Source organism: Mesoplodon densirostris, chromosome 19 (genome assembly GCF_025265405.1).
Source record: "Mesoplodon densirostris isolate mMesDen1 chromosome 19, mMesDen1 primary haplotype, whole genome shotgun sequence".
Taxonomy (NCBI): domain Eukaryota; kingdom Metazoa; phylum Chordata; class Mammalia; order Artiodactyla; family Ziphiidae; genus Mesoplodon; species Mesoplodon densirostris.
Window position 1 is genome coordinate 46938273 of NC_082679.1, and position 24174 is coordinate 46962446.

Sequence of the window (24174 nt, forward strand, 5' to 3'; positions counted from 1 at the left end):
GCCAGGCGGAGGCGGGGCGGAGGAAGGGGGTGGAGCCAATAGTAGTCTCCGGAGGCTAGGGGTGGGCAACCGCTGCCGGTGGCGGAGACTGCAGCCAGCCACTCAGAGGAAGTGATCATGGTCCTGTTAGTTCACTGGCTAGTCTGGGGGAAAACCCGAGCTCGCGCGCCCCTCACCCACTTCGAGAGCGCGCGGAGCACGGGGAGGCTTTCTTTGGGCTTGGGGGCGGTGAGGCTGCGCTCTCTTTAGGGCAAGGTGGGGTGGAAGTTTCTTCGGATCGTGGTCCTCCAGGTCCCCCTCAGTTTAGGGGCGAGAAGGTCCTGATTCCTTCAGCTGAGGGATGAAGTGGATGGGCTTCTCTCATTTGGAGAAAGCAGGTAGATGGGTCCCTTTCAGTTTAGAGCAAGAAGTGAAAATAGATTACACTCAATTCGAAGGAAGAGGTGGGATCATTTACCTTTAGTTGGAGGAAAAAGAGGGACGGGTGCCCCTAATTCTGGGAAAAGGATGGGATGACTCAGTTTGGCGGCGAGGTAGAAAGTTACCCTCAATTTTGGGGAAGAACGGGGATGGGTTGCCCTTCAGCTTGAATGAAAATTGGAAACGGTCCTTTTCAGTTTGGGGCGAGATAAGCCGAATGCCCCCTCAGGTTTGGGGAAGAGGTTGGGTGGATTCCTCTTAGTTTGAAGGGAATCGATAGACTGGGGTTTCCATAGTTTAGGGAAGAAGATACGTTTCCTTCATTGTCTCATGGAAAAGGTGAGAAGCGTTCACTGTAGTTTAAGGGAAAGTGAGGCCGGCTGTCCCTCGGTTTGGTAAATGAAGAGGAACAGCCTCCTATTCAGCCTGGAATAAGCTGGGCCCAATCTGGGCCTTGGGATTTCTGGGGACGATGGGGACAGTTGTCCCTCACGGCTTTCTAAAACGGGCCCAGTGCGCGTGCGCAGCTCTGGTCTGGGCGGGGACCCGAAGGGGACCCCTCCAGTCTGCACCGGGCAGCGCCGGAGCCCGCGGCCTCGGTATCGGGGGCCGGCTGCTGGAGGCTGGCAGCACTCTCGGTGGCGGGGCCGCGCTCCTCCCGCCTGGACCCCGCCCCCCGGCAGACCCCGGTCACTCCAGCGGCTGGCCGTCGCCACCGGCTGGTGGAATGCAGAGGTGCCCCTGGAGGGCTGTGGCCGCTCACAGCTCTGAATCCGGGTCGGGGGAGGTTTTGGAAGAGTTTGGGGGAGCGGGCTTGAAGGAATAGGTTGCAGGACTTGGGGAAGGGCTGCACTGGGGAATTTCCAGAGTCGGGACTGGTTTAGAGCGGAGGGGCAGGCGTCCGCACTACGGACGCCCGGGGCAGGGTCTCGGAGTCCGGACCTGGCTTGGGGGTATCGGAGCCGGGATTGGGGGGAGCGGGCCCCACGTGCCTGTGACGCGGGGGCGGCCGGTAGGCGGCGGCGGCGGCGGCGGCGACGGCGACGCGGGGCCGGCGGCCGTGCGGTGCCGGCAGGGCTGCTAAGCTGGCGGCAGGATGCTGCGCGCCGCACTGTCGCTGCTCTGGCTGCCCCTGGCGGGGGCGGGAACAACCGAAGAGCCCACCCAGGAGCCGGGGTCGCCGGGTGAGCCTCCCCCAGGGTTGGCGCTCTTCCGCTGGCAGTGGCACGAGGTGGAGTCGCCCTACCTGGTAGCCCTCTGGATCCTGGTGGCCAGCCTGGCTAAAATCGGTGAGTGCGTGTGTGCGTGCGCCAGGGCCGGCGGCCGTCATTGGACCCGCCCCCAACCCCTAGTCCCCAGATCCGGGCCGGCTTCTTGCAGAGTGCCCCGACCTAGCTTCCGATTCCACAAATCCAGGCTCTCACATTGTTTCTGCGCCTCCTCTTGTAGATCTCCCTCCTCCCCTTCTCCTCGAGTGGGAGCCCTGAAGATCTGCCTTCTCAAAGGGCTGCCCCAGCTCTCTCCAGCCCCATCCCTAGGCTCCTTTGCCCTTTCCTCTCTTCTCCTTGAAGTAAGCTCTTTGATCTGGGCTCTCCTCCACCGATCCCAGCCTCCTAAAAGCTTCTGTCAGCAGTGAAGACGTGTGGGGACATTGAGGGGATGGTGTTCTCCTGCAAACCCAGGCATCCTGGTCCTGAGGAAGCAGCCTTCCCTGGAGGCCACCGCCAAGTGTCCATTCTCTTGGGATACTAAACTGCCACTTTTCCTCTATCCCCCCTCTGCTCCCGTAAAGGTGCCCCCTTCTTGTGCCTAGCTGTGCCCGCCCCCAATTCAGGTCTACCTTCTTCCCACCTCAGGATATAATAAACTTCCATTTCTTGGGGCTTTGCTCTGTACTGCCTGCACTAGATGCTTTCACACATCCAGTCCCCTTCAGTCCGCACAATAAAGGTTGTGCTTCAGACTCCTTTCCGTGAATAGAACTGCTGTTCCTCGCCTCTGCCCCTTCCTCCCCACTTCTGAGCAGCCAGTGGTCCCTCCTCCCACCACAGACCCTCCTCCCTCTCCCTGTTGTGCAGGCTCTGCTGTGGGGGTGACTAATTATAGCTGAGCCGTTGCTACTCACTCCCCATCTATGCAGGCACAGCCTGTACTCCAGTCTCACCAATACAGTCTTCATGTAGGAATCACACAGGCTAGGATTTGCCCCCTTCTCCCCCCAGGAACACAGCTGGGGGTGGGGGCTGGGCAGGAACAGAAGAACTCTCCACTCTGCTGTGGCAGCCCATTAATAATGGAAAATGGGGCTTGAAATGCCCTCAGGGAGCCTAGTGCTGTCAGAGAACAGGCTTTTGTGAAGGGTTTTTGCTGGGATTAATACATGCTCTGGAGATAAGGATGGAATAAAGTCCCTGAGGGAGAGGAAAGGGGGACCAAAGGTAGGGATGAGTGTGGGAAGAGCTATGGCTGAGCTCACCTTAGGGCCTGGCAGCAATGAGAGCAAGGTGGGAGGAGCCTCAGATTTGGGAGCCAAGAATTGGGTTTGCTGAGAAGTCTGCCAGTTGGAGAGTTCCTGTCTTATTTAGGGTTTACAGCAATGACTGTAGTTTCCCCCATACATCATAGTGCTTTTTCTAGCTTGGATGACATCTCCTATGGAGGTAGAAGAGAGCCTTTTTCTCATCAAACAAAACAAAACAAAACAAAATCCTTGGGATTGGGGGCAGGGGAGATGGGTAGAATGTTCAGAGATACCTTCCCCCAGCTTCATTACCAGATTTTTTTTTCCTTTTATTCACCAAATATTTATGTAGATCCCACCATGTGCCAGGCACTGTCCTAGGCTCTCTGGGTACAGCTTCCAAAGGGCACTGTCTTGGCATTGGGTCTCACACAGCCTAACACAGAGGCTTCCCTCACTACCCACCACTCTAGGGACTGTCTGGGGAGAGGTGCTCATCTGGTCTCAGGTCCCAAGGGAAAGCCAAAACAGTTTATATTAGGAGGCAAAGATAGGAGTGGCAACAGTGCTAGAAAACCTCCTCTTCTTTCCTAGGGACAGATCTGTTATTATTTTCTCCCAGAGTCATACTGAATTAACATTTGTTGAGATCCTATTATGTGTCTGACATTCTGCTAGGAAAATTCATTTTATCATTTTATATCATTTTATCCTCACCCTGTGTGAGGGGTAATTTTTCCCATATTACAGGAGAAGAAATTGAAATGCAGGTAAATTAAATAATTTGCCTGAGATCGCACAATTAGGAAGGGATGGAGCCAGAAGAAGAACTGGACCTCTGACTGCTAAACTTCATGCTTTTTCAACTACTGAGTCCTTAGTGAGCCTATATAATGAAAAGCACATGGGGCTAGGAGGTCTACAGTGCTCCTAGGAGGTATGATATGCATTCTGGTCTAGCTCGAGAGGCAGGGCACAATAATATAGTAATAGGTAACATTTATAGAGTGCTTACTGTAAATCACTGGGCGAAGCGCTTTTGAGGAGACTGTCTTCCTTAAACCTCACAACAATCCCATGAGATCATTACTGTTTTTATCCCCATTTGACTGAGAAAACTGAAAGTCAAAGAGGTGAAGTTATTTGCTCCAAGGTCACAGAACTAGTAAATGGAAGAGCTAGGCTTTAAACCCAGGCAGCCTGACTCCAGAGATCCTGATTTTTACAGCTGTGTTATGCATAAAAATATACCTAGTATTTGCTGAGATTCAAATAATGGCAATGGATAAGGGAGATCAGAGAAAGGTGAGGTCCTTCGAGGATGAGAGTAGAGAGGAGGGGGCATTTCCAGAAGTGGAAAAAGTAAGCAAAGGTCTAGGTTACCATGACAGGAGCACCAAGAAACCGAGAACTTTAGCTGCAGTAGGGGATTTGAAGCCCTGGAGGCTGGAGATTCTAGCAGTCCTGAATTTTTCTTCTTCCTTCCCAGTGTCAGGGGTCCTGACCTTGAATAAGCTTCTAAGACTGGGAGGTTATAGGCGCACGCGCGCGCGCGCGCGTGTGTGTGTGTGTGTGTGTGTGTGCGCGCGCGCGCGCGCGCGCATCCCATAAGCTGATACCTCCTTCCCTCTTCTTGCATTGTAGTGTTTCACTTGTCTCGGAAGGTGACGTCTCTGGTCCCTGAGAGCTGCCTGCTGATTTTGCTGGGACTGGTGCTGGGGGGCATTGTCTTGGCTGTGGCCAAGAAAGCTGAATACCAACTGGAGCCAGGCACCTTCTTCCTCTTCCTGTTGCCTCCTATCGTGCTGGACTCGGGCTATTTCATGCCTAGCCGGCTATTCTTTGACAACCTGGGCGCCATCCTCACCTACGCTGTGGTGGGCACACTCTGGAATGCCTTCACGACAGGTGCTGCCCTCTGGGGCCTGCAGCAGGCTGGATTTGTGGGTGAGTGACCTTAAGACCTGGACTGGTAGCGGGAGGCTATGCCAGACTCATCACCCAACTCCCTTCTCCTCCAGCTCTCAAGATCCTGTGTTGACGACAGCCATGCCCTGAGGGCTCCATCTTAGGTCCCCTCCCAACTGGAGTGTGAGGCAATGCTCCAGATGGGCCTTCAGCCTTCATTTAGGTCCCTGCCAGATGAGTCTGGGCTTCTGCAGACGACAGCTGAGTAGGGGCGTGGCTCCCAGCTGTGTGTGGGCTGCCAAGGCTGGGACTCTGCCCGCCTCCTGCCCTGATACCATACTGCCACTTGCCAGCCTGGCTCCCCTGAGGCACAGCTCACCTTTCCTGTGAGGGCTCTGCCCAGGTCACATCAGGGTGGTTTTCTGTTTTTATTATTATTTTTAATAAATACGTATTATACATCCACAGAATGCAAGACACTACACTGGGTGTTCTCTTTACTCATCCCACTGGCTCTTCATAGCAACCTTGCTGGGGGTATAATTTGTCCCACTTTAATGGATGAGGAAATAGAGGCCCTTAAACTCATTTGATATCAGGTCCAAAGTTAGCAGGAGAGGTCTGTTTTACTGAGGCTCTTTGCCTTCAGGCTGCCCTGTCCTGCTCCCTTCTTCCTAATTTCCTGGCCCCCAAATCCATTCAACCCTGAATGTTGATAATTCAGACTTCTTCACAGACGCAAGGGGCGGTTTGCAATTTCCACTTGGGGACTCCAACCTGGTTTTCCTAATGGGTCAGTGAAGTATTTGGGGGCAGGAAGGGAAGGGAGGACGTCAGACCATAGTAACAGTAATCCTAATGATAGGTAATATCTATTGGTTGCTTACTATGTATTAGCCACTGGCTAAATAAGGAACTTTTTGAGTTTCTTACTGTTCTCACTATTATTAGTCTCAATATATACATGTGGAAACTGAGGTTCACAGAGATTACATGGCATGTTCAAGTCCTACCTGTGGTAGGTGCTTTCCATACTATATTCAGCCCTCATGGATGGATAGTCCCTCCCCCTCCTGCTGAGAACTGTGTCGAATTCCTGAGGCTGAGAACCACCAGTGTGGGAGAAGGCACTCTCTTTCGTTCTTCTCCCAAATAAAGCCAGTCAGCAGCCAATTTCCACCTGCTGCTGGTTATTATTCCTGTGGCTGCAGTTCTTATCGTCAGTGCCGCCTTAGCTTTCCAGGTTACATAGAGCTGTCATAGCCATCTCCTGGGGTGGTTTTTGCAGCAGTACTGTTAGGCAGGCACATGGGGAGGCATGGCTTATGAGAAGTCATGTGACGATGACAGTGCCAACATCACAGAGCTGGTAAGTGGCAAAGGCAGGCCTTAGGCTCAAGACCTAAGGTCTCCTGACCTGCAGGCCGATGCTCTCTTCACCATCCCAGGTCCTTTCTGGACATACTTGTTTTAACAGTGGGGCTGGCGTCTGGGCTTGTCACAGGGACTGCTGTAGGCAATTCAGTACCTCACCATTTGCTGTCCCTTATCTGTCCCTCGAAAGCCCCTAGAGTGCAGGCTGGCTTGCTGGACTTCCTGCTGTTCGGGAGCCTCATCTCAGCAGTGGACCCCGTGGCCGTGCTGGCTGTCTTTGAGGAGGTGCACGTCAATGAGACCCTCTTTATCATCGTCTTCGGCGAGTCCCTGATCAATGATGCAGTTACTGTGGTGAGAGTGCTCGGCTGGCTGCCGTTCCTTGACCCCAGGCTGTCGTGCTCTGACCAGGCTCCACTCTTCCCCGGGCCCTGGGGAAGAAGTATGGTCCCTGCTTCCCCATCTCCACGCAGTCCAGGTTGCTGCCTTCCCCCGTCGCTCCTGATGCCCCTCTTCTCGCTTAGGTGCTGTACAAGGTCTGCAACTCTTTTGTGGAGATGGGCTCTGCCAACGTGCAGGCCACTGACTACCTGAAGGGAGTCGGTCAGTATTTCCTCCCTCTTGGCGGGCACTGGAGGTCTGCCTCCCCTGGGTTGCTGAGCCCCTGCCCCCCACCGCGTCAGGACAGAGGACGCTGCTCGGGTTGCCTCATTCCCTTCCCTCCTGTATGGAGAAATAGGGCCTGAGAACCTGAGAAGGAGGGCCTTTCCTGGAATCCTAGCTCTGGGACCCTGACCCCTGGGGAGCACAGTGGGCATCATCCTCCACTCCCTGCCAGGCAGCAGTCTTGTCAGCCCTGGTGGGGTCCGGGCCAGGGGTCATGCTGACAACCCACTCCTCCCCCAGCCTCCTTGTTTGTGGTCAGTCTGGGCGGGGCAGCCGTGGGCTTAGTCTTTGCCTTCCTCCTGGCCCTGACCACACGCTTCACCAAGCGGGTCCGCATCATCGAGCCTCTGCTGGTCTTCCTCCTCGCCTACGCGGCCTACCTTACTGCTGAAATGGCCTCGCTCTCCGCCATTCTTGCGTGAGTCCTGGGGGCCTTGCAGGCAGGCAGCTGGGAGGGGGCACTGGAGATGGTCGCCCCTCACATGGACAGAAGCAGGACCCGGAGGAGTCCATAGGTCTCCCGGAGCCCTTGTGGGAGTGGGAGCTTCAGACTCCCCTGGGGAGATACTAAGCCTCAGGTAACATTCCAGGACCTGCCTCTAGGGCTGTCCTGGGCACCCCAGAACCCAAACTTCCTCTGCTTAAAGTGCTCTCTGGGGCGCAGGCTGAGCCGGAAGTGGACTTTGAGGCCTGGTGCTACTGGCTCTGGTGGCCACAGAACTCTAAAAGGCGCCTCAGACAGTGTGCTAGTCAGAGCATGTTTCTCCCACCTTCCCCCTCCAGAAGGCACTGAGAGGGAAGCCTGGAGATTCGGACCCTTTTATCCCAGGACCACCACTACCTACCCTTGGATGGTCTCCATGCCTCCCTGGGCTTCGGCTCTGAGAATCTGACATCCTGTGATGGGCAACACCCTCTCCTGCGCATGCTCAAACCCCAAAGGCTGTGCTTCCTGTGGCCCCTCCTCACTCGCCCTGACTCTCCATTCCTCTCCCAGGGTGACTATGTGTGGCCTGGGCTGTAAGAAGTACGTGGAGGCCAACATCTCCCATAAGTCCCGCACAGCTGTCAAGTACACAATGAAGACTCTAGCCAGCTGCGCTGAGACCATCATCTTCATGCTGCTTGGCATCTCGGCCGTGGACTCTTCCAAGTGGGCCTGGGACTCTGGGCTGGTGCTGGGCACCCTCTTCTTCATCCTGTTCTTCCGAGCCCTCGGTATTGCCGGCACCCCCTGCTTGCCCACCCTCCTTCCTGCCCACCCTCCTAGCTTATCTCCCAGTCTGAGTCCACATCCTTGTCAACAATTTCTAAGCCTCCCCTTATTGCTCACCCCTCCCAGCCCGTCAGACCTTAGCCCAGATACTTGGTGCCATCCATGCCCAGTGCCCTCCACTCCTGCTGTAGGCGTGCCCTCCAACACCCTGCTCCCACTGGCCTCCCTCCTGCTGTAGGCGTAGTCCTGCAGACGTGGGTGCTGAATCAGTTCCGGCTGGTCCCTCTGGACAAGATTGACCAGGTGGTGATGTCCTATGGGGGCCTGCGGGGGGCTGTGGCCTTCGCTCTCGTCATCCTCCTGGACAGGACCAAGATCCCTGCCAAGGACTACTTTGTAGCCACCACTATTGTGGTGGTCTTCTTCACAGTCATCGTGCAGGTGGGAGCGCCCACGAGGCTGGATGGGGAGAGGGTCTGGCAGGCCCTGGGGGAGGCTTGGAGCCTATGGGAGAGGGGCTCCTCTTCCTCTTGTGGGAGGCAGGGGGGCCTGACTTCCCAGACCTTGAGTGCAGTGAGGTGGGGATACAGAAGCTGAAGCCTAACTATGGGGAAGGAAAGGCAGCAGGGAACTGGACAGGGCAGGGCTCACTGGCTGCCTGTCCGTAGGGCCTGACCATCAAGCCACTGGTCAAGTGGCTGAAGGTGAAGAGGAGTGAGCACCACAAACCTACCCTGAACCAGGAGCTGCATGAGCACGTGGGTACCAGAACCCCATCCCTCCACCTGCCCCTCTCTCCCTTCTCCTATTTTGAGCAGAGTCCTGATCCGGTCCCCCTACCCACCCCCCTTCTAGACTTTTGACCACATTCTGGCTGCAGTGGAGGACGTTGTGGGGCACCATGGCTATCACTACTGGAGGGACAGGTGAGGGAGCTGCCCCGAGGCTCCTTCAGCAGCGGCAGCCTCACCAGCCAGGGCAGCATGGGGGATGTGCACACTTCTGAGGAGGGACACAGTCAGGCTCAGGCTGGGCAACGTCTTCCTGAAGCCCTTCGGGCAGTACTGGTGTCCCAGTACTCTCAGGATAAGACAAGGCTCCCCAGTGAGGCCTGCGCAGCTCTGCCCTGCATGGTCTGGCACCTCCAGACACCAGCCGCACTGTGCTCAGCTGTGTCTTTGACTATCTGTCTGCCAATGAAATGAACCCTGTTTTAGAAACTCAGAACCCACCATGCTCCCCCGGCCCTGGCCACTGGGACCTGTGCACATGTTGTTCTTTCTACTAGAACATTCCTTTGCCTCCCTCTCACCTACTTAACCTCTATTCATCCTTCAGATCTTACCACAGGCATCAAGTCCTTACGGAGGTTTCCCTGGCCTCCCTGGCTAGGACAAATCCCTATCATACTCTATAATTATCCTTTATAGTTCTTACCATGGTTGTAATTTTACAGTTATATGTAATAACTTCATTAATGTCAGGCTTTCCTACAACACTGTCAGTTCCATAAGGGCAGGGACCAGCTTCGAGATTCTCCCTGACTGATGCCCACACCAAGAGACATAGGCCCAGCGCTGGCGGTGCCCCTGCCCTGTCTGAGGAAGGGCCAGCCACCCAGGCCTTGGGGATGGCACTCAGGACCGGGCCTGGCATCCTCTGTAGGTGGGAGCAGTTTGATAAGAAGTACCTGAGTCAGCTGTTGATGCGGCGGTCAGCCTACCGCATCCGGGACCAGATTTGGGATGTGTACTACAGACTCAACATCCGGGATGCCATCAGCTTCGTGGACCAGGTGGGCCGGCAGACAATGGTGGGTGGGCAGGTGGCCAGCAGGGCAAGGCAGGAAGCAGTGACAAGCAGGCAGGCCCTGAGCAGGGAGTTGGGAATTCCCAGCAGACTCCATAGTCTTGTGAAGTGGCAGCTACAGGAACGAGCGTGGCCTGATGCTGACATGTAGAGTCTAGCAGGCAGTACAGGAAGGTGGGAAACAGCTGGACTCTGGAGTCAGCAGATGTGGTTCAGTTCTTATCATCTCACGCTTGTGACCTTAGGTAAGTCACTTATCCTCTCGGAGCCTCAGTTTCAACTGTAAGAAAGCGCGAGTAAAAGTACCTCTGTCAGAGTTTTGTAGATTCAGTATAAAAAGTGCCTAGCACAGTCCCTGGAACTTCAAAAGAGCAAAGTGTGTTAACCATTGTTATTCTTTTCATTACCCTCTGATTGTCTGGGCCACCGTTCATCTGATTGCCATTCTGACCTCTGACTTGGCCCCTGCAGGGAGGCCACGTCTTGTCCTCCACTGGGCTCACTCTGCCCTCTATGCCCAGCCGCAATTCTGTGGCAGAGACCTCTGTCACCAACCTGCTGTAAGTCCTTGAGCCCCCTTCCCCTTCCCCAAGCTCCTCTCTATTGCGCCCTCTCTCTGAATCCCTTCTGGGGAGATTTGTGAGCACCTTTGCTTCTGCCCTTCCCCTGGCCTGTGCCTCCTGGCCCGTCCCTAGCACACGTGTCTCCTCCCTCCTGCAGGAGGGAGAGTGGCAGTGGAGCATGTCTGGATCTGCAGGTGATTGACACAGTACGCAGCGGCCGGGACCGTGAGGATGCTGTGATGCACCACCTGCTCTGTGGAGGCCTTTACAAACCTCGCTACAGGGTGAGAACAGGCAGGGCAGAGTTCTGAGGGGGAGCATTGTCTGGGGAGGCCACGATGCAAGGCTCAAGAGGCAGCTGGCACCAGCTTGTGGAGAGCTATGGATGCCCAGTTGAAGAGTGTGGGCTTCATCTTGTTGGTTATAACCTTTAGTTTTAGCTTTAGTTTTTTTTTTTTTTTTTTTTTTTGAGAAAGGTTGGCCTGTTACAAGAACTGTTTAAGAATGTCTTCTCCGGTAGCAGAGGGCAGATCAAACTGGAGGGGTGAGTTGAGAGGCTGGGAAAGCCAGCTGGGAAGCTGGAGTGAACCACTGCGGATTAGACCTGGGTGGTCGGAGGGGAGAGGAGCACAAAGAACCGTGTGATCAGCCAGGAAGGGGAGAGCAGGAGATACAGAGGGCTTGATGGGGTCACAGACAGAAGCAGGAGTGCTGAAGAAGCCGCCTGCAGGACCACCTTAACCTGGGGGAGGCAGACATCTGTTTTAGGTAATGTGAGTTAGTCCAATGCAGGTCATGAAGCTCTGGGGTCGGAAAGGCCCAACCCATACAGGAAGGAATCTGTCGCAACCCCACAAGGGGGCAGCAAGCCATTACCTTGAACCTTTTTTTTTTTTTTTTTTTTTTTTTGCGGTATGCGGGCCTCTCACTGTTGTGGCCTCCCCCGTTGCGGAGCACAGGCTCCGGACGCGCAGGCTCAGCGGCCATGGCTCACGGGCCCAGCCGCTCCGCGGCATATGGGATCCTCCCAGACCGGGGCACAAACCCGTATCCCCTGCATCGGCAGGCGGACTCTCAACCACTTGCGCCACCAGGGAGGCCCTACCTTGAACCTTTTTGAAATGAGAAGCCAGCTGTTACCATTCCTGGCAGCTTTAACAGTCAAGGCTGTTTCTACCGCTGAGACAGATTGGTTTCCTTTAATTTTCTCCCACTGGTCCTAATTTGACTCTCTGCAGCTCTGCAGAGTAAGTCTGCAAAGGTTTCAAAACAGCTTCCTTCCACACAGGCCTCCTTGCCCTCAGGCCAGCAGCTACTGTCCTTGGTGTGTCTTCTTTAGTCATTAGAAATGAGGGCCCTTGGAGTTCTCTGGTAGCCTAGTGGTTAGGATTCTGGGCTTTCATTGCCGTGGCCTGGGTTTGGCACAGGGGCTCTTTCACCTTCCTAGTTCTGGAACTTGCCATTCTCTTCCCACAGCCCAGAACCCCTCCAGCTTTGGCTCACCACCCTGAGGCCCCATATTGTTCTTACAGTCAGGCAACCCACCATGTCTTCCTCAGTCAATGACTATTAAACCCTGTTGCATCCAACCTGTGGGGTTTTTTGTTTGTTTGTTTTTTGGTTTTGTTTACTTTTTTCTTATGGAAAATTTCTGTCGTTCACAAAACTAGAGAGAATAACTCATTTAACCACCACTCACCTCCAATAATTTTCAATGCATGGTCAATTCTGTTACATTCTGTGCCCCCCTACGCCCCATCTACACTTTATTATCTTAAAGCAAACTCCAGACATCATATCATCTCTAAATATTTCCATATGTATCTCTAGGTGGCAAGAATTCTTTAAAAAAAAAGCCATAGTACCCTTATCACTTACAACAAATAACAGTGATTCCTTCTCACCTCAAATATCCAGCCAGTGGTCAATAAATACCTTTTTCCAGCTGGTTTGTTCAAGTCAGGACCCAAATAAAGTCCACAGTTTGCATTTAGTAAACATGTCTCTTTATTTTTAAAAAATCTGTGATAGTTTTGTCTTCCTTTTTTTCTCATTATTTACTTACTGAAGCAACTGGATACATTATCTCAGAGAATGTTCCATTTTACAGATTTTGCTGATTGTATTCCAGTGGTGGTGTTTAACATGTTCCTCTACATACTGTCTTTCTTGGTAGTTAAATCTGGAGGCCTGGTTGTATTCAGGAACATTCGATAGGTGTGCTATGTATTTCTTATTGTATTACATCAGGAAGTACATAATGACCGACTGTCTGTGGATGTGTGTGTGTAAGACTGGTCAATGGTTCAGTTCAACCAGTTCTTGTGAAGTCAATTAAAAAAAACTGGATTAAGATTGTGCTTATCCCTGTTAAATGTCACCTTATTTGATTCAGCCCATCATTCCATTGTTTGGATCCCATGTCTGCCACCAAATATTTCCTCAGATTCACATCATATGAAAATTTGCTAAGCCTGTTAACTTTGTATTCATCAAAATCAACATACAAATGTTGAACAGGATAGAGCTGAGGACAGAGCCCTGTGGCATGCTACTAAAGACTTTCCTCCAGACTGACCTTGATCAAGAATTTTTGGGGTATGGTTACTCAACCAGTTCTTTTTTTTTTTTTTTTTTTTTAATTTATTTATTTATTTTTGTCTGTGTTGGATCTTCGTTTCTGTGCGAGGGCTTTCTCTAGTTGCAGCAAGCGGGGGCCACTCTTCATTGCAGTGCACGGGCCTCTCTTGTTGCGGAGCACAGGCTCCAGACGCGCAGGCTCAGTAGTTGTGGCTCACGGGCCCAGTTGCTCCGCGGCATGTGGGATCTTCCCAGACCAGGGCTCGAACCCGTGTCCCCTGCACTGGCAGGCACATTCTCAACCACTGCACCACCAGGGAAGCCCACTCAACCAGTTCTAAATCCACTTAGTTATGCCAGAACACAATCCATAATTCCTCATGTTCTTCACAGAAATATCATTAGAGAGAGACAGAAGTATCTAGTATGCAGTTAGAAACATAAAATTATAGTTTAGGAGAGACATACGGGCTGGAGATAAAGATTTAGAAGCAATCTATATCAGAGGTTTCCTGGCCTGGCTACATCAGAATCTCCCAGGGAGCTTGCTAGAATACATATTCCTGGCTTCACCTCCTGGAGAGTCTGATCCTGTAGTGTGCAATGGGATGAGGAATCTGCTCTTAATAAGTCCCCTGAGGGGATTCACATGTAGCTAGTCTGATGGCTGATGTTTGGGAAACACAGATGTATCCCTGGGCTAGCTGGTGCTGAGAGTGGACACTTTCACTGGGGAGGGCATTTAGAGGGGAGAGAGGGGGGCCAAGGACAGCACTGAGGAACGCACATGTAAGAAAAGGAAGGGGAGCCAGCAGACGAGAGAGAAGGAGCCCTTGGAGGGGCAGCAGCAGATGATGTCTCGGAGGCCTGGGGCATAAGGAGGGCTGGACATTGCACAGATGTTGCCTAGCCAGAGGCCACGGCCCTGCTAACCAGGGAGAAAGCAGCACACTGAAGTGGCAATCAGGCAAAACACCCCTGGAGCTGTATTTTTTTTTTTTTTTTTTTTTTTAGTTTGCATTTCTTTCTTTTTTTAACATCTTTATTGGAGTATAATTGCTTTATAATGGTGTGTTAGTTTTTGCTTTATAACAAAGTGAATCAGCTATACATGTACATGGAGCTGTATTTCTGATAGTCAAGGAAGGGGTCCTAGGGGAAGTGTCGGAATGTAAGTGTAAAAGTCTGGCAGCAAAAGCGAGGCAATGGTATCAATGGAAAGGCCTTTCTCAAGGAGGTAAGGGCAGGAGCACGCTTAAAAGCAGAGGGAGGGGGGCCAGTGATGAGGGAAGGACTGAAGATGCAGGAGAGTGGAGGACCGGGAGGGAGGAGGGAGCACAGCAGGGAACTGATGGAGGCAGGGAGTGAGCTAAGCAAAGCGGAGGCCTGGGTTGGGGAGTGGGGAGCCCTGTGAAGGAGCTGGGCCCCTGCAAGCCCAGGAGAGAGGGGCACCTCTGTGTGAGTGTGTAGAAGAGGGCAGCTGGGAGGAGACTTAAAGGGGGCTCTTAGATCCAGCTCAGGGAAGCAGAAAATATGAGGCAAAGGAAAGGGACCAGACTGGGGATGTGAGGCAAGACAAATGATTGGGAACATGCGGGCAGTACTTTGGGGGGTTACCACTAGGTAATGAAAAGGCCTCTCAGCAGTCAAAGGCAGAGGTGGAGACAGTCTAAGTGAGTGTGTAGTGGGCTTGGTCTGTATGAGAAAGAGTTGGAAAGAGGAGAGATGGGGGTGGTCCTGAATTGGACACCAATTCAGGTATTGTTGGACTGAGAGGGTCGAAGGTATCAAGAGAGATAGTCATGGAAGTTCAAAGTGCAGCCTGAGGAGTCATGATGGTGGCTGTAGAACTGGCTAGCTGGAGAGTTCCAGCTGGACAGAGAGTCCTGTGTAGTTAAAAGGAGGCAAATGGGCCAGGCATGTGGACCAGGCTCAGATAAACAGAGGTGCAAAGAAGGAAATGCCCCCCTTGGCCTTACAGTAGCCCTGAGGGACAAGACACAGGGTCCCTTGCCTCTTGTCACTTCAGATCAGAGAGAACTGGGAGACGGCAGTAGGGAATACGGAAAGCCAAATTTGAGGGAACAGGTTCTGGGATAAAGGAAAGTTTTTCCCCAGTGAACTTCAGAGCATATAGAGAGTATAGAGTCTGGCTGGGTCCCTACTGTATTTTTGTTTTGTTTTGTTTTTTCAATCCATGGCTAGTTCTGGCAACAGTGGGCCGGCAGGAGCTATGGTGAACATGGGGCTGTGGCCTGGGGTCCCTGTGGGAGGCCAGGACACCCAGCCTCACGGCAGGGCGGGGCTGTCATTGTCAGTACAAAGCCAGCTGCAGCCGCCACTTCATCTCTGAGGATGCGCAGGAGCGCCAGGACAAGGAGGTCTTCCAGCAGAACATGAAGCGGCGGCTGGAGTCCTTTAAGTCCACCAAGCACAACATCTGCTTCACCAAGAGCAAGCCACGACCCCGCAAGGCCGGCCGCAAGAAGGCATGTGCTTTCTCTGGGACTCCTGTTTGCAGCTGCAGGCTGACGGCACGCAGTTTTGAGCTCCCAAGTATTGGAATCCAGCCTGGGGGACCCCCTAGATGGATAAGTCTCAGGGACTTGGGGGCTGCAGCAGCTTGGGTTCCCTTTTGCATCTTCCTGGAGCCCCAGAAGGGGAAGGCAAGGGCTTCAGAAGGAGATCAGCCTCTTGTCCATGTGGTCACCTGCTGGGAGGCAGCAAGACCACCTACCAGAGGTGAAATGGGCAGGAGAAAGGCAGATTCCTTGTTGGGGGGACTCCACGAGCTCCTCATTCAGCCCAAGCTGACGTACTGAGCGTCCTTGCTGGGGCACGTCAGACTCCACAACACTTGCCGGGGTGGGGGTGGGGGGTCAAGGGATGGTAGAACCATTGCAATTGACAGATTCCCTTCCCTGCTGTATCAGGAAGACCTGTCCTCCTGTTGACCCCACCAGACGACAGGGTTGGGGTTTGGAGCCAGGGCCAGAGGCTTAGGGGTTTTTGTTTTTTTGTTTTTTGGTCCTTAGAAGGATGGCATGGCTAACACGGAGGCTACAAATGGGAAACCTCCTCGAGACCTGGGCTTCCAGGACACAGGCAAGCAGGGAGTGGGGTGGAGTTGAGGATGGGATAGGGAGGGAAAGGGCAGGGGCCCATCAGCCAGAAGCCTGAAGGACCTCCTCTGTACAGCATTCAATACCATAAACTGGGGCTCTTCCCCTCAGGGACTAGATGGGCATACTTGATTTCAAAGCTGAACATGTCTAAGCAGTTATTAGACATCTGTGACATCAGATAGCTAACTACAGGTTACAGGCCTTGAGGACTTGGAGAAGGTGTCATAAAGGGGGAGCTTGGTCTGGGCCTTGAAGGATGGGTGAACCCTGGTGTCCCCGTCTATAAAACCAGGAGTTTGGATGAGCTGCACACTGATGGGCCTTCCAGCCCTCCAGATGTTTATGCTTCCAGTTGACGATGGGATCTGGGGCTGAGAGATGGCGGGGGAGCTAGACAGTGTGACCTTCCTTATGGCTTCCTCTGAGGACTTGGCTTTCCCTGTTGCCTCCTTCAGCTCTGCAGCCCCACCTCCCTTCCTCTCAAACACCCAACTCCGTAGGCCAGCGCTGTAACAGCCACAGGACAAAGCAGGTGTCCCTGCCAACTGTGGGCTCTACCTGGGTGGACAGGGGGTCCGGCTTGGGGTTGTGCGGTACCAAGAGGCAGCTGCTGGCGGCCAACCCCACTCGGCTCTTGTCCCTCTCCAGCTGCTGTGATATTAACCGTAGAGTCTGAGGAGGAGGAGGACAGTGACAGTTCGGAGACAGAGAAGGAGGACGACGAAGGGATCATCTTTGTGGCTCGGGCTACCAGTGAGGTTCTCCAAGAGGGCAAAGTTTCAGGTAATGGCTTCCTCCCGCCTACCTCCCTCTGGAGCTGTGCAGCTGCTTTCCTCCCCCTTCACTGATGGCCTCTAGTCCAGACAATCCCTCTTCCTATTCACCAACCAGCATTTACTGAGCATCTCCTTTATGTCAGACACCTGACATACGTGATCTGATTCAATCCTCACAACAACCAAGATGGGGAAACTGAGCTCAAAGGAATCTGGGACTTGTCCAGAACCAGCAGAACCAGAATTTGAACCTGACCCCCCCAATTCAAAGCCCAAAGCCTTTTTACTGCCGTGCCGCCTCCCTTTACTCTCTGGCGAGAAACACGAGGTGACAAGCAAACCTAACACCAGGCTCCGTTGTAACCCGTGCTCAGCACACCAGCCCTCAGGTACAGACCCAGTGAGGGTGGCAGCCTGACCTGAGAGAGGAGCCTGAGTTGGCTCAAGCACCCTAGGTGTCTTTTAAAAAACATATTATAGAAAATTTCAAAATATACAATAGACAGAATAGTAAACTAAACTTCCCATCTATCCACCAGCCAGCTTCAACAATTTATCTACTCCTAACCAATCTATACCCTCACTATGCCCCTCTCTTCACTGGATTCTTTTGAAGCAGATCTCAAATATCATTATCACTTTATCAAAAATTACTTCAGCATGTATCTCTAAAAGATAAGGATTCTTCTTAAAAATATAACCACAATACCATTATCATATCCAAAATCTTTGTTATCAGATATCCAGTCAGTGTTCAAGTTTCCCTGATTGTCTTAATATTTGTTTTTACAGTAGGTTTGTTCAAATAAAAATCCAGACAAGACCCACCCATGAAATTTGGTTGATAAGTCTCTTTTAATCTACAGCAGTGATTCTTAAGAGGGTAGTGGTGGAGTGATTTTGCCCTCTAGGGGATTGTCTGGAGCCATCTTGGGTTGTCACAGCTGGAGGGGTACCTCTTCAATGGGTGGGTAGAGGCCAGGGATGCTGGTAAGCATCCTACGATGCACAGGACAGCCCCCCTACAGCAAAGTATCTCTTCCAACCTGTCAATAATGTCAAGTTTGAAAAACCCTGATTTATAGGTTCCCCCCACCAATACCTTTTTTTCTTGCACTAGATTTATTGAAATAACCTGGGTATTTGTCCCACAGTCTTTCCTTGTCTGGATTTTGCTGACTGCATCCCCTAAGCATCATTTAGTATGTTTCACTGACCCTTATATTTCCTCTAAACCAATAATTAAATCCAGATCAGATTTGGTAAGCATACTTCATAGGTGGTGATGATGTACCTCGTATTGCATTCATCACACCAGGAAGCATATACCATCTGGGTGTCTCTCTTTTTGTGAGGTTAACATTGATAACAGGCTTTAGCTGTTGTTGGCTTGATCCATCCATTATCAAGTTCCCTGTCAACGTGTCATCAGACGGTCTTGGCAGCCATTGGTGATCACTGCCAGATCCAACATTTCATTAAGGGTTGCACAATGGTGATATTCTATGTCTCTTTTTTCATCTGCATTGATTGACAGTAATTCTTCTATTAAAAAAACCTCCCTTAATCAATTACTTAGTTACTTTGAGGTACAGTTCATATAGGGGAGAATGGATAAATGCTTGAATTTTTCATTTTATTTATCAGTTTTCATACCAACAGTTAGTTCCCCAGCATCCTCTAAAGGTGAACACCGAAGTTTTTTGTTTAGTTTTTGTTGTTGTTAAAATTCAATCCAGCATCCCAGGTCTTTCAAGAGAGGTAGTTTTACTTTCAATCCCAGAATTAATACATTTCATAACATACTCAGTCAAGATTTTTGGAGTGCTCAGGACTTTATCAACGAGCAGACACATACTGAGCACCTATTATACACAAGGCATTGAGCTTGACTTTGGAGAACAAGGGGTGGTAGGTGGCCAGCGGGCTGCTCTTTCCCAGGTTTCCTCTTTCAGAACCTCAGACTTCCTGTAATGCAGCGGCCAGGCCTTCCAGGCTGGCTGCCAGCAGTTCTGGGATTCTCGGGTCCCCTGTGCTCTGGCATCCCCCTCGCCGGCACAGCTTTGGCCTGTTGTTAGGTTTGCAGGAGCTCACGCTCCTGGACTCTGTCCCACCAAAGGGCTGTGGTGGGAACTCAGGCAAGGAACCCGGTGGCCAAGCCTCAAGATCCTCCTCACCCTGCTGCGGTCTCACCCTGGGATAGGGCTTGGCAGGATGTGGTTTAAGACTAGCACTGCAAGTTGGGTGAGGGCTGATCGTAGATGGGTTTTTTCTTGCCTTGATCCCACTTTCTCTTGCTTTAGTTATTTTCATTTGTTCAGAAGGTATTTATTGAGCAACTGCTATGTGCCCAGCCCTGTGCTAGGTGCTGGGCGTACTACGGGGAGCAAAACCAGCTGTGGTGCTTCCACTCGGCAAGGCATGCATCGAATAATTGCACACATGGATGTTATGTGGCAACTGCGAAATGAACTGATTTATTCAAAGTGTGCTTATACTTGAGAAAGACTCCATTGGATTGGTAATGAGTGCATGTGTACTCTGTCCCCAGGGAGCTTTGAGGTGTGCCCAAGCCCACGCATCATACCCCCCTCCCCAACCTGTGCAGAGAAGGAGCTGCCCTGGAAGAGTGGGCAGGGGGACCTGGCAGTCTACGTGTCCTCAGAGACCACCAAGATTGTGCCCGTGGACATGCAGACAAGCTGGAACCAGAGCATCTCGTCCCTGGAGAGCCTGGCATCCCCGCCCTGTACCCAGGCCCCACCTATGACCCGCCTGCCTCCCCGCTCACTGGTCACTGAAGAGCCCCAGGCCCCTGTCAACCTGCCTTCTGATCTACGCCCTAGCTTTGCCTTTCCCACGAGCCTGGCCAAGGCTGGCCGTTCTCATAGCGAGAGCAGCGCTGACATCCCCCAGCAGCAGGAGCTGCAGCCCCTCATGGGACACGAGGACCACACTCATCTCAGCCCAGGCACCGCCAACTCCCACTGGTGCATCCAGTTCAACAGAGGTGGCCGGCTGTAGCCCAGGGACTCAAGGAGGAGCAGGGGGCCAACACCCTGTGGAAACCTTCCCTGCACAATGGGCAGAGGAGCCCACTCAACCTGACATGGGGTTAGAGGGGCCTGGACTGAAGTAGCAACTGGGCTCCCTTGGGGAAGGCCAGAAGGGTCCCCTGGGCTGGTCCTCACAGGGACCTTTTTCACCACCCTCCCTGCTTCTAACTCCTGCCACTTTCCCTTTCAGTAAGGCCCCACCCTGGCTCAAGACCCAGTCCAGCGCTTCTAGGGTCAAGGCCCAGAGATGCGGGTAGTTGATGCCCCTTCCCCAGAGGGTCCTCATGGGGTGACTCTACGCAGATGTTCTTGCCCCCAAAGCAAGGGCATCATTCCTCAGCTGACACTGGCCTTTCCTGCCCTCCGTCTCCTCCCTAGCACCAGCGCAAGGACAGTACCCTGGCAGAAGGCTCCACGAGGGGCTGGTCCTCAGAGGGTATGGGGTGGGAGGTGCAGCAGGCTTTGCTGCCCTGTTGGGTCAGCTACCCATAATCGATTTGTTTAGGGCAGTGGGAATCTGTCTCCACTCCTTGCTGTATCTCCTTCCCTTTGCTGTCAGTCACTGGGGCAATAGTTCCTCCTTTTCCAGGACTAAGGCCACAGGGCTGGGCCAGGCTTCACAACAGGGCTGCTTCTTAGCCAGGGTTACTCTGGGGGATCTGCTGCTGTGTCCAAGTTTGGACCTTTCAGATCCTTGGGTCTGGGTTTTATGAGGAGGGGAGACGATGGCCTCTGGGCTCCCACCCACTTTGTCACCTTGTTATTCCCCAAACAGGAAAGGAGCCAGGTATCCCAGGGCCACTGCTCCACTGCTCTGGGGCTGGGATGCCTGGCTGCAGTGGTAAGGGGCTGACTGAGTGGCAGGTGACTTTCCTGGGGTTAGCGCCTGCCCTGTATTTTGTACTTTGAACCTAAGATACATTAAACATCTCTCGGATGGATGTGTGTCCTGTGTCCATATGTCTGGGGGTTCTGGGGTGTGGGCAGGGGGCAAGACAGCAGGTGGTGAGGGAGACGGAAACTTCCAACTCCCTGCCCCAGGGATTCCTGGACATAGAATGGGGAGGGGGGTCCTGGGAAGGACTGTTAGGCCCTATGGCCCTCCCTCCCTCCCCTCCCATTCCTTCCCAGTACGTCACCTTACAGGATGCCTGCAGTCCAGGGGATTGCTGTATGGGCACAGGGTCACAGAACTGGGAGTCCACAAAATGGGAACAACCTGTAGGAAAAGAGACCCCAGAGGTCAGGTGCCAAGGTGCAGCCACCACACACTGGGACCGGATGAGCCTTCCTTAAACACCTGGAGGGAGGTGCAGGACAAATGAACAGACGTGTTCTGCACCTGGCGGGCGGGAGGACAATCTCAAGGGCGCTGGTTACCTTGAGTGTTTCTGACACAAATTGGATAGTGTGGGGTCCAGAAACATTTAGGGACAGAAATCCCTGATAACAGCAGACCCAGATTCAATTTCCACTGTGCTGGAGGATTAAAAAAAAAAAAAGTATCTATCTTTATTGACACCTAACACACACACCATAAAATTCACCCATTTAAAATGTACAGTTCAGTGGTCTTTAACATATTCACAGAGTTGTGCAACCATCACCACAGCCTTAGTTTAGAACGTTTGCATCGTCCCCAAAAGAAACTACCATCAGCCGTCACTCCTCACCCTCTGCCTAGCCCTAGGTAATCACCATCCTGTTCTTCATCTTTACAGATCTGAAGGACCCAACACACTGCAAAGGTTACAAATTTAGTCAACATTTTTTCTGTGTTATGCCTGGGGAAGGTGTGAAGAGAAGGAAGAGTGACTTTTAGGCTTTGCCCTCACACTGCTTACAGTCGGCAGTGTTAAGGCCTAGCGGTTAGTCCCAGCTCTCACTCACTGGCTATGTTATCTTAGGTATGTCACATATTCTCTCTGAGCCCCAGTGTCTTCATCTCTAAAATGAGGTAACAATCATACTTACTTCATAAGGTTGCTGTCTGGATTAGATGATGAAATGTAAAAACCTAGTATACAGCCTGGCCCATGGTAAGGGATTATGTTTGTCATCATTGGTGTTACATTACAAGCCAAGGAACATGTGAGGCCTTGAGGAAATCTGGGAGGGCTTTGGGAGGAGCATGAGTGTGTGTGTGTGGAGGGGCTCTGAAAACATGGGCAAAATTGCATGGGTGCATTCTAGGTGGGAAGAGCGCATGAATAAAAGATATCTGGAGCACACATGGTGAAAAGCAAGGAGCAGTGGGTGATGTGCTCGGGAGAGACCAGCCAGGGACACCAAGGCTTGGGTGGGGTGACCCCACTGAGTTTTAGAGGTGGCAGAAAGCCAGCCTGGAGAATTATGATCTGGGGAGTGTGGGCAGTGATGCGCATTAGGGAGCTCGAATGTAGCTGGTGCCAGGTGGAGGATGTGTGAAACCCCACGTGGAGGAAGGGTTGGTAGGAGGAAAGGCTAGAAATGGAAGACCTGTTGGGAGGCTCCTCCAGCAGCCCAGGGATGTGAAGGTGCTTGTGCTGAAGAGGGCAGGCAGCCATTCTCAGACCTCAGTATCAGAATCACTGGGAGCTTGTCAAACACAGATTCCTGGGCCTACCCCAAAGGTTCTGACTCAGCAGGTCTACGGGAGCCCAGCAATCTGTAATCTTAACCAGGTCTCCAGAGGAAGGTGGCCCAGACACCACATCCTTCAAAAATTACGAGATTAGAAAGGTTTAGAAATAAAATCCCCATCATCAGACAGCTGATGGTGTAGGGGAGGGGGGTGCACAGGGGCTCCTGGGCCTGGAGCTGGGTAAAAGAAAGGGGGGACTTCCAGGCAAATACGGTTGGTCAGAGATGAGCAGACTGAGGGTAAGAAAGCAGGTGAGCACAGCCGGGAGGAGGCAGGCTCCTGGGATGCAGGAGAGCAAGCAAGTCACCACCTGACAAGGCAGGATGGCAGAAGTGGCCTCCAGTGCCTTGAAGGAGGAAGGATTTTGACCTGGGGAGATGGACATGGGCATTCCAGGTACAGGAGACAGTTTGAGACAAGACTTGTGATCAGATGAGTTTTCCAGGCCTGTATAAGAGCTGGTCAGAAAGGCTGTGATGCTCTAGAAGGTCTTGAAGACCACTCTAAGGAGTCTGGAGTTTATTTAGGCCAGAGGTGAGAGAGATCTGGAGGGTTTAGGGTAGCTGTCAACTTAACTGTCTGGGGCAGTACTAAAAAGGGTATGCAAGGTCTGGGATGGAATGAGGGCAATGACTGTGGATCTCTTATCACTAGGCCCCCTGAGGCACAGAGCTCCCACTTCATTTTTGGTTGAGTCATGTTGGTAAGAAATGCAAAGCTGAGGGAAGGTTGGGGAAAGGGCAGGGGAGGGAGGCCTATCCCCATTTAATGATCTCAGTGGAAAAGGCTGCTGTGAGTAGATTTTGCTGCCAGGAGAGCCACAGAGATGGGCCCCATGAGTCACTGTTCAGTCCTGCAAGCTCAGCCCACAGAGCCTGCTGTGGTCATTGGCACATTGGCTGGTCATTGGCTGGCTCCAGGCCCAGCCCCCAGTGTTCCCCACTAGGCTCAGTTTGTCCCCATTTCTATCTGTATCTTTGCCATCCTGGGGCTATGCATCCTGCAGCTCTTTGCCTCTTCTGCATCCCTTTCAGACCGAGCCTCTGAATCTGTCTCCATTTGTGACTCTGGCTTACATCTGGCTCATAAATGGGGAACCTCAGGAGGACAGGGGTAGTGCGACCAGTCTCAGGCACCCCTCAACGTTTATTCCAGGCCCTGTGCTAGGTGCTAGAAGTATAGAAGTGGATAAAACACAGTCTCTGTCTTCGCAAAGCTTACAGCATACATTCTATGTGGAGTGAATAAACCAAGGCCGCTGAATCAGTCTGTCTGCCTGCGCTCCGGGGTGCTGGGGTCAGTTATGGCCTGTGGCTTGAGGTCTCTCTTAGCACTGGAGGGGTACATGTGCCTGCCAGCAGGTCCAACCAGCTCTTAGGGCTCACAGGGGGCCTGGCTGGTGGGTGGGGGTGGGCAGACAGTGGGCAGCAGAAGGGGAGGGAGGGAGCTGGAGGCAGTGACTCAGTGGGGCGGCTCTAGGACAGCTGGGGAGGGAGCCAAGGTTGGTCCTGATGCTCGCTGAAGCTAGAGGAGGGTGGGATGAGAGGGCCTGCTGGGGGTTGGGGATGGAGCAGGACAACTCCAAGGCTCCCCACTC

General features: G+C 52.6%; 1 protein-coding gene across 8 annotated transcripts; it reads left to right on the forward strand.

The window, feature by feature from the left end:
• The first annotated feature begins 115 nt into the window (after positions 1-115).
• Positions 116-20018, forward strand: SLC9A5 (solute carrier family 9 member A5). Of its 8 annotated transcripts, none has more exons than XM_060083018.1 (16): positions 116-759; positions 4546-4828; positions 6354-6517; positions 6688-6766; positions 7070-7247; positions 7827-8047; positions 8284-8486; positions 8714-8803; positions 8901-8971; positions 9711-9840; positions 10326-10414; positions 10575-10701; positions 15316-15486; positions 16033-16102; positions 16771-16905; positions 19450-20018. In XM_060083018.1, the coding sequence occupies exons 1-16, from the start codon at positions 751-753 to the stop codon at positions 19920-19922; spliced, it is 2493 nt and encodes an 830-aa protein (XP_059939001.1). In that variant the 5' UTR covers positions 116-750; the 3' UTR covers positions 19923-20018. The 8 variants fall into 8 exon arrangements, with proteins under 8 accessions (XP_059939001.1, XP_059939002.1, XP_059939000.1 ...); XM_060083019.1 differs by lacking the exon at positions 116-759 and adding an exon at positions 895-1155; XM_060083017.1 differs by lacking the exon at positions 116-759 and adding an exon at positions 1457-1709 and having other exon boundaries at positions 4526-4828.
• The last annotated feature ends 4156 nt before the right edge of the window (positions 20019-24174 follow it).